At 40.4% G+C, this 14,037-nt stretch overlaps 1 protein-coding gene across 1 annotated transcript in view; it reads right to left on the bottom strand.

Annotated features, from left to right (window-relative positions):
* MAN1A1 (mannosidase alpha class 1A member 1) overlaps positions 1-14,037 on the bottom strand; it is a 156,034-nt gene that overhangs the window by 55,398 nt on the left and 86,599 nt on the right. Inside the window, exon 5 of the mRNA XM_075414151.1 lies at positions 12,064-12,158. Coding sequence (XP_075270266.1) covers positions 12,064-12,158 — 95 coding nt within the window. The remainder of the gene's footprint in view (positions 1-12,063; positions 12,159-14,037) is intronic.

Raw genomic sequence — 14,037 nt, 5'->3', positions numbered from 1 at the left:
TCTAAAGTCTTCCAGGGGATGGTAAAAACTACATAATTCTGTATTTGAGAGAAACTGGAGATAGGAAAAGACATTTCTGAAGACTATATAGCCTTCAGCAGCACAGCCAAGCACAACCTATTTTTTAGCTATCATTTCTCCCAAACTTCCCTAAAGCAGCTCAATTTGCTTTACACTGCTAAATGTTATATATACATATAAAAATCTAAATGTTATATCTACATAAAATATCTATATGTGTGTAGACATATATACTGCCCCCCAAATGTATACTAAAATGTGCCTAAGAAGAGCTTGAACAAGACCTTAAGGAACAGTGTATTATGTGATAATACACCAGGAGGAGTAGGATTTATAGATCAACTCTTCCATAAAGCATCTTACCTTAAGGCAGCAACTCTAGCATATGTTCCATTTTGCGTACTGCACAGAAGCAGAGAAGCAGATAGAGAACCTCAAACACAGGAGGGAGGGGCTGAAAAACAGTCAGCCCAGGAGCTTCAGAAGACATATGTGGGACGATACCGAGCGCAGTTCCCAAACACTAATGTTCACAAGATATGAAACGGAAACATCTGAAATAAGAGAAGCAACCCATAGATCTGGAAAACTTCATGCATCCAGGATTCAGATTCCTCTTATGGAAGACGTGGGGCAATGGCAGAATAACAGTTCAGTTGAAAAAAACATCCATCAGAGCTGAAAATCACCACTGGTGTGCTTCTCCTCCAAAGTAAAAATGAATTAGCAGAGGGCAGCAAGCATGGAAGAGAAGCAGGGTTAGAAAAATACATAAATTAGAACAGGATCGAAGACAGATTGCAATAGTTCTTGATTTACAGAAAACTTACAACTAAAAGGCACTGGATAATCTCAGAAGCTTGTAATAAAAACTTGCAGTTTAGATTGAGAATTCGAACAAAATCTGGATACTGAAAAGACACTGCGAGAAACAACGTAGCTGCTTTCCAACCAAATTGTGACATTATGTTGACTAACACTGAGACAACTAAGAGTAACAAGTACAGCACTTCAGGTATCTGTATTTAATGCTGAGATTACTTTTTAGAAACAGGGATGTGTTCTGTATTCAGCTGGATGTATGAAGCTGGTCACAAACCTGAGAAAATCCAACTAATCATCAGCAATTATGCAAGCAAGGAAGCCAATAATCCTTCCATCAGTTTAAGATTCCTGAAAAGAAAAGAAACTCCGCATATCTCTCCATATGCTAAACCTAACTGAACAATTAATAAATAATAAAATTTAGTTTCTTTTAAAAGAACCCCAAAACTAAAGCTAAAAATCAGTCTGCATGAATGTTCTTATTATTCTGACATAATAGACTGATTTATAGAGGAAAAGATAACCTATTCTATGCTGATTTGTTATTTTAAGGTAATTCTAAAAGATTAAATGGAAAACTGCACTGAAACAGTATCTGATGTATCCATGAAAATGGATATGCCACAAATTCCAGAAGAACAAAGGATGTCCTAAACAGTTATGACTAGTCAACTTAAAATTAAACACGCTTACAAAAATGGCATAAAAAACACCCATCAACATTGGTATAGTGAAAACGAAAACCACAGAATTTAAGTTTCACGGTATTAATAGGATTATGAAGTACTATAAAGATTAGTTTAACATTCAGATTAAGTGGAATAGTTATTTGTGATATACATGACGCATCACAACTTCACCAGTTACAGACAGGATTTCAGCTGTCCAGCTGGGAGGTTAGAGTTTGGAGGAGGTTAAGGAGAGATCCTCTCATATCGGCAGCAACGAGAAACCATATAATGATGAACAAAGATTTACCTATATATACACACACACGTACACATGTACTTTTAAAGTACATTAACCTTTTCATATACCTTCCATTACATGTGTGTGTGCATATCGACAATGAAAGATATATGAAAAGGTTAATGTACTTAGAGCTAAGTATTGAAGGGGAAAAATGTCTTTTTAGTGAGGAAAAAAGTAGTCTTCTGTGAAGAGGACAATAGAATCTGTTTTCAGTAATGATTTCTGAAAAAACATAGCAACTCTTCTTCACACACATTATTTTAGGACAAGAATACAGAATAACTACAAGTATTAGTCACCTATTTAAACTAGTGCTTATTTTAGAATCTAAAATAGTCCTTACGTTTGATGCTAGGTAAAAATCTTGTTCCCCCAGTCCTGTAATGCTGAACAGGTATCATACCCTTATGCATACTATCACCAACCATTTAGTCAGAAAGTCAAAGTATAGTGCCCAGTAGATCTCAATCCTTATTTTCCACCACATCATAAAGATGCTTAGAGTAGGGAAAAAAGCAACCACCATCTTTCCATTTTGAAATTACTATTTTTAAGAATGACATGCTAATTTTTAGAATTTATCCAAGTAGAAGTCTTAAAACAATTTGAGCTAAAAGACACAAGGAGAACACTCAGCAAATTCCCTCTCTCATGGCCATTTAAAGAGTTCCCTAATGACTTAAGAAGCGATGCATTTTGCAGGCAAAATCCTGCAAATGTACATACATTTTATCAAATACACAAAGTGAATAATTCATAAGTGTTTTCACAATTTCTCATTTAGAAAATTCTTAGAAGAAACAACCCTACAGCAACTATTATTCTTAGATGAAATGTTTCCCTGAGGTGACTTGAATTGTTGTGGAAGTGACTGAGATGTGCTTGTGCTTATTTTGTTTATTTAATGAAACCTGAAGCCTGTACAAATTGATTCCCTTCCCTCTGAAGGAAGCCTCTTCCAACAGTCATATTTTGTCTATTATAAGATTACCATTTACCGGACACAGATTAAAATTAGGACATACACGACACAAGCAATTGAAAGGGAAATGATCTTGAACCAGTACAAAGATTAATGTGCCTACAGTCATGTGTTGGAGTTCCCAGCACAGTCGATATGGTCAGCGAAGGGCAGCTCAGCGGGCCAGGCTCTGGGCATTTATTTCAGGGCAAGACAACTGCTTCTGGAGCTACTTTGTAGTGCCTGGCTCCCTGATGACTGTAACAGGAGCTAGGTCCTGCTGTGCTGGCAAAATGTACAAACATGTCTCATCTTGAACTGAGCCTCATCCTGCACATCTTCATGTACAGCTTCAACTCTGAAATATGTTTGGCAACTCAATACTGAGTGTTTTCTTGCACCTCCTAGGCAGTGGGAAAGTACATCATACAAATAACTCGTAATTATCTGCCAACATCCAGGTGACAGCAGCAGTTACCCAGCTGAAGCAAGACTACAAGCGACACTAACATCTATATACTAATTTATAAATTTAATTTTACTAAATGCAATTTCAAAATCTTGAAGGCAGATTTTGTTGGGGAGCAAGAGCAGTTTTAACTATCTGGAAGCAAATCTAGGATCTGATGCAACTTTCCCATGCCCATCACTATCCACCCTACGTCACTGTGTTTCAGCCACGGCCTGGTTAATTCACAGCCAGACTAGTAGAAAATTTGAAGCACCTGGTTGGCACATACCATAGGTGACCAGGGTGAACTTCCTATTCCTGATATCTTCTATGGCAAAACACAAAATAGTGCAACCTGCTTATCTGGACTCGAGTTGTGTCATCTCCATCGCCACCACCACCCCTCCCGCCCTTCCAGCACAGAAAATTTTCATATTTCCTTTATAACTAAAACACAAAAAAAGCCATTTCCCATTCTTTTTAAGCCATCAAGACAAAAATTTGTGATAGCTGGGGAACGTTTTGATACTCTGAAGAAAGCGTCTGCTGTGGAGGCGGGCAAACCCCATGAAGTGAAGACCAAGACCCTCCTGTAACCAGCTGGCTTCGATGGGACTGTCTGGCACAAGGTTTTTTTTGTTGCACAAAAGAACACTGCCTATTGTTAGCACCACAGAGATCTATAAAGTGTTTGCAGTCACACATTTTATGCTGAGGAATCACATTACTAATTTCACACAGGGTTCTAAACAGACAAATAGTATGAAAATTACAAACTTGTAAGTATTTATACTCCTATTACAGTGCACTAATAAACTGAGGGGAAAGAGTTAGTGTTTAAACTTAGAATTTGGGACCAGAATCTCTTTCCTTTGGCTATAAAGGAAGCACTTGAACTGAGACAGATATTTTGCAGAAGCAATAATAGGTCCCAAATCCTTCCTGTGTTATTGCCAGAGGGCTGCCTCCCACACACATTCAGCATTACAATACTGAATTGAAACTGCTGTGTGAATAATACAGCTTAACATTATGGGTTTTCACCAAAATAGTATTTTTCTTCATTCTTTTTTTTTCCCCAGAAAACAGATATGTACCTTGAACTATCTCACGGAATTTTTCTGATATTTTTATAATGAGATTTTTTGCATTTCTCAATGGCAAATCAGACACCACCACAGGTCAAAAGTATCTGTCCTGAAAACTGCACTGATGTCTACTGACACCTCCAGTCAGAAAATCTTAATTTTTTTAACACTCTCAGACCAATTGTTTTAATTTTATGTATGACCATGAAAGAATTATTTATAGAAACTTAAAGGAAAAAAGGAAATCTGATTTTTCTTTTAAATGAAATCTGATTTTACAACAGTTCATTTGGTTCTTGTTGAATACACAGCACTATTCATGCAATGTAGAACAGGTTACTCCTTTCAAATAAGGCAAAGACATGGCAAGCACTTTGCTTAGTGTGACATTCTAAAACAATGAAATTGCTAATCGGACAGCACATAACATGGTGATATCAAAATGCCCCAAACACAAAACTACTTTTTCAAGTTTATTTTGCATCCAGTACTGACTCAAGAAATGTAAAGTTGTTTATGAATCATGCAATGAATCAGTGGGTTAACCACCACCCAAAATGGCAGTGCTGAAAAAATGTACCCTTTGCTGAAATAATTCTTGTCACTGGTTACTTACAAATTAGAATGGAATTCATTTCCTCAATTCAGAAAGTTAATTCTTCCAATTATTTGCCTATAGTCTTTTTTTTAGTCAATGGAAAGAGATCAGTATCTCTTGAAGGCAAGTCATTCTATGCCAAAACATGTTAAACACCAGACAAATAATTTTTAGACAGGTAAAGTTCAGCTAGGATTTATCTCTTTGCATCCAGTGCTAATACAAATCCACACTGTGATCCAAATGCCTGAAGGGAAAAGTCTGGTTTCAATTGGTCTGTTTTGCTACAGGGGAAATCTCAATGTTTAACTCAATTTCCAAAACCTTTTTGTTACTATTACCGCTTTAATTTATAACATCAGTGGAGCATTTGCCAAAACCACACACACAAAGCCTTTATTAAGCATGCAAACTAGACTACTTTTAGTGGTTTCTAGAGGTAGTTTTGATTCCTTCCTCTAAAATTATGCCCAAGTTAGACAGAAGGGATAAAATTAAAGATTCCATCTAAACACAACTTCTGCATGGTCCTACAATGACAAGCTGTAAATTTTTCCTCTTTACAACCTGTTTAAAAAACAGGTTTATTTTTGCCAAAGACAGTCAGATTTGAAGAATAAACTTTATTTAACTCTGAAGCATTTTTTTGTTTGTTTAATTTAGACACTAAAATTAATCGTGCAAACCAGAAAATTTAAATTAGCCATTCTAACTGAATCTCTGCAAGAGTGTGCTTGTTGAGTCACCAGGACAAGTAAAAGCATGGATCACTAATTCTGTTAAAGAAGATAATATCATACAGACAACTTGATGCTTAGAAAATTTTGCAAAATCATTCAACATTCACATTTCAGGCATTTCTGATAGTGTGAGGCAATTAAGCTGTCCAAAGGGGTTTACTGAATTTATGTGTCTGGATCCTTTCTTCTTTATACTTTCAAACTTTCCTAATGCATTAAGATTCCTTTAAAACTAGTAAAGGAATATACCCTTCAGTGCATTGATTATGATGTTTTAGAAGTCCCAGAACTCAGAGAGAACCATTCTGTTACACACTAAAATCTACATCTTTTCTTAAGAATACTAGAGTTCTTCCAATGAGGTAGGACACTAAAGACATTTTGAAGGCTATCTATTCCTTAAGTGAGTTAGGCACATGAGAGCTTAAACATGTTCTGAAATGGGGAATTACTTTGAAATGTTAAAATATTCTCAAGCAAGGCCTGTTGTCTGAAGACCAACATTTCACGCCTTGGTGGTTCGTTTATCAGCCACACTTCCTCCTAGGTGGAAGGTGCTGACAGAAAAGCTCCTCTAAATGCTAAATGCTAAGACTGGCCCTCAGGAATCCCAGGCCCCGGAGGTAAGAGAGGAAGCCTACAGAGAGGACGACTTTCCCTTGGTCGAGGAGGACTCTGTGAGGGATCGCTTAAGCGATCTGGACGTCCACAAATCCATGGGCCCCCATGGAATGCACCCACGAGTGCTGAGAGAGCTGGCGGATGTCATTGCTGAGCCACTCTCCAATCATCTTTGAGAGGTCCTGGAGGACAGGAGAGGTGCCCGAGGACTGGAGAAAGGCCAATGTCACTCCAATCTTCAAAAAGGGCAAGAAGGAGGACCCAGGGAACTACAGGCCGGTCAGCCTCACCTCCATCCCGGGAAAGGTGAATGAGCAGCTTATCCTGGAGGCCATCACCAAGCAAGTGGAAGAAAAGAAGGTTATCAGGAGTAGTCAGCGTGGATTCACCAAGGGGAAATCATACCTGACCAATCTGATAGCTTTCTACGATGACATGACTGGCTGGGTAGACGAAGGGAGAGCCGTGGATGTTGTCTACCTCGACTTCAGTAAGGCTTTCGACACAGCCTCCCATGATATACTCCTAGGGAAGCTCAGGAAGTGTGGGCTGGATGAGTGGTCAGTGAAGTGGATTGAGAACTGGTTGAATGGCAGAACTCAGAGGGTTGTCATCAGTGGCGCTGAGTCCAGTTGGAGGCTGGTAACTAGTGGTGTCCCCCAGGGGTCAGTACTGGGCCCAGTCTTGTTTAACTTCTTCATCAACGACCTGGATGAAGAGTTAGAATGTACCCTCAGCAAGTTTGCTGATGACACCAAACTGGGAGGTGTGGTAGACACACCGGAAGGCTGTGCTGCCATTCAGCGTGACCTGGACAGGCTGGAGAGTTGGGCAGAGAGGAACCTGATGAGGTTGAACAAAGGCAAATGCAGGGTCCTGCACCTGGGGAGGAACAACCCCATGCATCAGTACAGGCTTGGGGTGGACCTGCTGGAGAGCAGCTCTGCGGAGAGGGACCTGGGTGTCCTGGTGGACGACAGGTTAACCATGAGCCAGCAGTGTGTCCTGGCTGCCAAGAAGGCCAATGGCATTCTGGGGTGCATTAGGAGGAGTGTGGCCAGGAGGACGAGGGAGGTTGTCCTTCCCCTCTACACTGCCCTAGTGAGGCCTCACCTGGAGTACTCTGTCCAGTTCTGGGCTCCCCAGTTCAAGAAAGATGAGGAGCTACTGGAGAGAGTCCAGTGGAGGGCTACAAGGATGATGAGGGGACTGGAACATCTCCCCTACGAGGAGAGGCTGAGGGAGCTGGGCTTGTTCAGCCTGAAGAAGAGAAGGCTACGAGGGGACCTAATAAATGCTTATAAATATCTGAAGGGTGGGTGTCAGGAGGATGGGGCCAAGCTCTTTTCAGTAGTGCCCAGCGACAGGACAAGGGGCAATGGGCACAAACTGAAGCACAGGAAGTTCCATCTGAACATGAGGAAGAACTTCTTCCCTCTGAGGGTGACGGAGCCCTGGAACAGGCTGCCCAGGGAGGTTGTTGAGTCTCCTTCTCTGGAGATATTCAAGACCCGCCTGGACAAGGTCCTGTGCAGCCTGCTGTAGGTGACCCTGCTTCGGCAGTAGGGTTGGACTAGATAACCCACAGAGGTCCCTTCCAACCCCGACTATTCTGTGTGATTCTGTGATTCTGTGAAATGCCCACAACCTAAAATACTGGCAGTACTCTGAAATACCAGAGCTTGTGCCACAGAAAAGAGCAAGACCTGTGCCTGTGTCACCCTGGCAGACACTGTGGCATTTTAGCATCAAATCCCTCGCAAAAGCTGCCAAGCTCTGTTGGGCATGCAAGACTGGTGGGGGAGAGCCATCCTGCTCGGCCCAGTTGTCATGGAACAGGAATCTTAGCTGGTGGTAAAAACTAAAGCATTCAGAATAAAAAAAATTAAGGGCACATCTTTCATTATTATTTTCTTTTTTCCAAGTAAGGTGAGAGAAAAAAGATTGTTTTTGAAGCTGCGCGGTGGGTGTATCTTCTTGTTCTGAATCCATGCAGTAGCTCTGAGGGCTTGGTAGCTGTAAGAAACTTTTATTCTAAACCTGAACACTTTAAGGCCTGGAAAAGCCTGTGGCATAACTTAAATATTCTGTACAAAATGTGGCAATTTAAAAAACAATAATAATAATAATTAAAAAATCAAAAGAGGACCTTGCTTTAACATCATGCTGACAACATCCCAATAGCATAAATATTGCAGTTTTGTTACTTCCATCCTCAGTTACCTACAAATGAGTAACCACTTTGTTCAAACAATTTAGTAAGGCCTCTGCTATCTCACTTCATGAAATATGTAACACTGAATTCAGGTCACGTGCACTATTTACATATAATCAGTGCTAAAGTATAAAAGGCAAAAAATCCTAGGCTGACATCAGACACAGCAAATGCTTGGCATTTATGCTGAGTAAATCTTATCACTCCCTGTGGTTTGATAGTCATACAAATTAACCAAATTTACTTCAACTTCCTCCTTTCTGGCTTCTGTTAAGCTTCCCTGCTCTGACTCACTCCACCCATACCTCATAGATTTTCCTTCTACATAGAACTGCCCATGGTCTGGGCATTTGTAAGCAAATGCTTACATTATTTGCTTTTGCCACTGAGCCAGGGGAACAAGCACAGTATTAGCCACAACCTTTGCAAACAGGCTGGTTGTCCAAAAAACCTATTTCCAGTTTGTTTTGTTTCCAGAAATAAAAATATTACTTAGCCCAGTCAAAAACTTTTTCATTAAGGTAAGGCATAACTATTTTTCAAAGTTTCAAATGCACTTAAAGGTTATATCATACATTGATTCTTCGTAAAAAGCCAGGCAACTTAATGTATAACAGTATTGCTGCATAGTAGCACATAAGGGATAATAAATAACCTTAAAACAACTATTCAACTGGTCAACGTCAAGAGAGCAAACATTTAATGGAAAATACACTCTTTCATATAAGAATGCTTCTGGGTTGCTTATTAGAAAGTAGTAATGTGGTCTTACTGGAACTAATAGTGACTAAAAAAAAATACAGGTCTGCTTTCAAAGGGGGAAAAAGTGACATAAAGAGACAATTTCCATACAAAAGAGAAAAAATATTGTACAGGATCTTATGCTCAGAAGTTTATTTCTGACTGATCCAATAGACTAATAACATCTGGGTTCTTCTCTGTATTTCACAGCTGAGCGTCATCCCATAAATACAAGTCCCATGCAGCTTCCTTTTTAACAGTTACAGGGGTAAAAATAAACAGATACATTTAAAAGGTTACTTGATCCTGTGAACATGATGCAAACTGGACATTTGTTAAGATTGCTTAACTCACTAAGAGAGACATAATTTCAGATTTTTTTTTTTATTTCTATAAATCTGAGAAGCATACTACAGAAATACACAAGCAATCCGATTGCTCAGTCATAAATTACTTGAAGTTTTTAGAGAGAAAGGGAAATGAAAATTTTAGCATGAAGAAGCCAGATTGTCATGGCTTACAGGAGAAAAATAAAGGATTTTGAACTAGAGTATTTTAAGAAGCTGCCATTTTATAAGTACTGAAGACGAAATATCTGAACAAAGGATTTGGGTGAGGACGGAAAATAGTAAGTAAATAAGTAAATAACTAACTAAATAAAAGCAGCTTTTCCAGCTTGCACTCCTTACCCCCAAAAGCAGACTCAAACCCATCTGCCAAGCCAAAACAACCTTGTACACCTTCTCCCTCTGCGGCCTCTCTTCGTATCAGTGTTTTCAGCCAGAATAGTCAACAAGTGTTACACAACACTGGTTACTCAAATAAGCAAGTGAGATGTAAAAGGAACTTCAAATGTGGGATAATAAGCAGAAGCAAAACCAGATGCTGAAGATGAACTGAAGATCCAGGGCAATATCAAGAACATCAGAAATACGGAAATGTAACTGAAACATTTAGAAAGAAAGAACAGGAAATCCCCGTAGAAGCTACCAATCTAGTTACTTTAAACATACTTCAGAGGCAAAAGGAAATTTTACAAACACACTCAAGATCTGGCTAATAATTTTAGCTGAACTAAAAGTGAACTTTTTAATATATTTGATAATTTGGGTTCCACAAATAGACAGTAAGTGTCCCCTGGTCATCAAGTTGTGAAGAAAGAAGCAGGATGAAGAAAAACAATGGAGAAGAGTCCAAGACTTCAGGTGGATGCCTTTGGTATGCAAGGACACACTCAGATGAGAGCACATATATACATTTAGATACAGAGGCACCCAAGAAGAGAGCAAATCTGGGTATGATGATATAGGACGAGCAGAGAAAACAAACTACTTTGTGAAGAACATTTGCATAGTGAAACAAATAACCAGCTCATCTGCTAATCCAAAAATGGTCATTTAAAAATAACCACTGACACCCACAATCTATTGTGAGTGTTCTCCAATTTGAAGAATAATCAAAATAAAATCAAATAAAATACTAATCAGAAATGAGGCGTATTATATCTGTAATATATGCAGGCTTCAGTGGCTTAGCATTCTCTAAGCCTGGATGACAGCATATTTGTTTACACACACTATTATGGAGGAGACACCTATTGAAGGTCAAATCTAGACAGATGTGCAAGGATTTGGAATGAATAACCAAGAACCCAGCTTTTAATGTATCCTTTTCTGCCATAGCAAAGGAAGATACCTCACTGGAGACCCTCTTCCACTTTGGTGCCAGATAATAAGTGAATCTCTTTTGCATTACCACCTTGTAGTGTCTGTGGCTGACATTTGTAGTGCACCACAGTAATTGTTGTGAAAAGCCAGCAACAGAACAATAAAAACTGACCACAGAATTCGAACTATTGGCAAAAACCACTGAAATACTTAGTAGATAAGCAAGGATATGGATAAGGGCTACAAATAAGACAAATTTTCAACCTAAGTACCTTAAACGTGTTTACATATACTACGCAGAATAAGGTACTGTTGTGTTGCAATTACAAACGTATGCTAGGGTTTTGTCCTCAGAAGTTTTTGTAACAGCTTAAAAAAAAATAACAAACGAACCTCAAGCTGTTGTGCTACTCAGCTTGTGCAGAACTCACTAAAGTATGAGGAAAGCTGATGTGTCCCTACAAATACACAAATACACCCCGCAGGTGTAGCTTTCAGTATTCTTCCCCAGGAAGTGCAAAGAAAACGTTATCATTACCAGCACAGTACCTCTCCTAACAGGCAGACCAAGGAGTTGCTGACATCTGTCTGGAGTCAGATACTGGAGACCAGAGTGACTTTAGGAGAGCATGCGTCTCCTGCAGCAAACACGCAGCTGTCTTCAAAGCACAACTGGCCAAAGCAAAACCACTCCGCGGGCGAGGGTGCAGAACAGCGAGTCACTTCTAGCAGGTATTACTCTTGTTTCTTGGTGTGCTACTGAAGGACTTGCTGATGCTATGCTTGACAGCAGGTAAAAATAAGAGTACAAAGTGGCTGGAAACTTTACCCTTTCAGAGTAGCACACGTCCTTTGGCCCTTACCCTACATACAACAACACTAAAAGCAGTGGAACACTTCAGGAGAAGTGATGAGCCACACACTAACTGACAAAAAAAGCAGCCAGTTCTGAGGTGAATAAATGTAATTCTAGATGTGTTCTTGTGTGTACAACATATATCTACTTAAAATTCCCAATTTAAACTGTAGAACCAAGGATCTTATATCAACTATTACCTAGCTGGAAAGACAAAAGTGTGAAGCAATTCTAATGGTTCTGTGGTGAAGATGGTTTCAACATAACTTTTTTGTATGCTCTAGTCACCAAAAAGAAGTTGTTTTACCTCTTGATATTAAGCAACGCCCAAGGAATCCCAGTGGGAGTGTTGAAAGCAGGTAGCAATTTCTCTCCAAGCTCCACGGCCTTTTTTCGGAAAACCTGGAAGTGAAGAAGAAAGAAAGTGTTGGAAAACGCATTGTTGCTCCTACTGAATTCCTTCAGATAATACCATTACTGAGCGTACAGTCTAAGTCATCTCACAAAGCACTCCTGTTTTTTTAAGAGTGACGTCAAAGGGGCAAAACAGCACGACCCATTTTCCACCACACGCAGTAACAGGAGCAGGATCACACAGCGATGATGCCTGGAAGACCTGCGTCTGGCATGACCAGCACCATGCCAGAGACACCAGTGCGGTCAGAGCGGCTCCAGTTTGCGCAGAGCCGCCTGCGTGCCTGCCCCGTGCTCCGGGCTCGGAAAGGGCGGCCATCAGCTGGGAACGCTGCTGGAGCCAGGCTGGCTCGCAGGCAGCTCCCTGCCCTAACCTACATCACCTCCTGGAGCGCCAGTGATGCTGCCACAGAAATGCTGCCTTTGCTCTGTGCGAGGTTTAACAACAGTGGCTCAGCATGCCGTGGGAACCGGGGATGGATCGCCGTGCACCTGCTGCCCTGCGAATGTGATGCACGGGCAACCTGCAGCGAAACCAACCCTCTCCCTGCCCCTCCTCAAAAAAAAGAGAAGAAAAATGATATTTTTGCAGCAGCACAGTCTTATGGACTCAGCTGGCTCATACCCAGATGGGCATCAATGCCATGATTAATCATAGAATCATTAAGGTTGGAAAAGACCTAAGATCACCAAGTCCAACTGTCAACCCAACACGACCGTTCCTGCTAAACCATGTCCTGAAGTACCAAATCTACATGTTTTTTTGACACCTCCAGGTATGGTGACTCCACCATTTCCCTGGGCAGCCTGTTCCAATGTCTGACCACTCCTTCAGGAAAGGAATTTTTCCTAATATCCAATGTAAACCTCCCCTGATGCAACTTGAGGCCATCTGCTCGTATCACTAGTTACTTGGGAGAAGAGACCAACACCCGCCTCACTACAACCTCCTTTCAGGTTCAATCCCCTCATCCAGATCATTGATAAAGATGTTAAACAAGACTGGACCCAAAACTGAGCCCTGGGGAACACCACTTGTGACCGGCCACCAGTTGGATTTAACTCCATTCACCACCACTCTCTGAGCTCGGCCATCCAGTCAGTTTTTTACCCAGCGAAGCATACACCCATCCAAACCATGGGCAGCTAGTTTCTCCAGGAGGATGCTGTGGGAAACAGTGTAAAAGGCCTTACTAAAGTGCGGATAGATGACATCCACAGCCTTTCCCTCATCCACTACATGGGTCACCTGGTCATAGAAGGAGATCAAAAAATTGAAATATACTCCTACAGATAACAGAGACTTAACTGGTCTTTAGCATGTAAAGAGTTTCAGATTTCATCTTCAAAACAAGAAGCGGAAAGACCCCAATTGCTTAACATGTGCCCACAAGAATGACAATTTAAGCTCAGGAACTTCTATGTTCAGAGAAATAGTTACAAATCTAGAACAAAGCGGATTTTGCTCTCCTTCAACTGCCAGCTCAACTCAGGTTACATTAACCTGACTTTTCAAGCATTGAGTGCTCTAGTAAGAGAGTTTTTAATTAGAAGCAATATTGTTACAACTTAAATATAGAAACCTATTTAGTGATTTCAATATGTGGATGTTCAAGGCCTATTTGCTTGGAATTACACTGGGATCCTGCACAACACTGAAAGGGATTATCCCAGGTGTAGTAGCCAAAACAGCAAAGTCACCTTCATCATTCTCTTTCTAACAATGGCTCCCTTTACTGCATATTTTCCCCTTCAGATATACTTATGATGAATTTTTATTTATGTATTAGAAATCAATGTGTACATATGATGCATCTCGTGGTGTAGCAAAGTATGGTACAGCAAATTTTTGGAGAAGGAAAAAAAT

This window comes from Opisthocomus hoazin, chromosome 2, assembly GCF_030867145.1.
Source record: "Opisthocomus hoazin isolate bOpiHoa1 chromosome 2, bOpiHoa1.hap1, whole genome shotgun sequence".
Classification (NCBI taxonomy): domain Eukaryota; kingdom Metazoa; phylum Chordata; class Aves; order Opisthocomiformes; family Opisthocomidae; genus Opisthocomus; species Opisthocomus hoazin.
The sequence above is the reverse complement of the archived record's forward strand: the minus strand, read 5'-3'. Positions and strand labels throughout refer to the sequence as shown.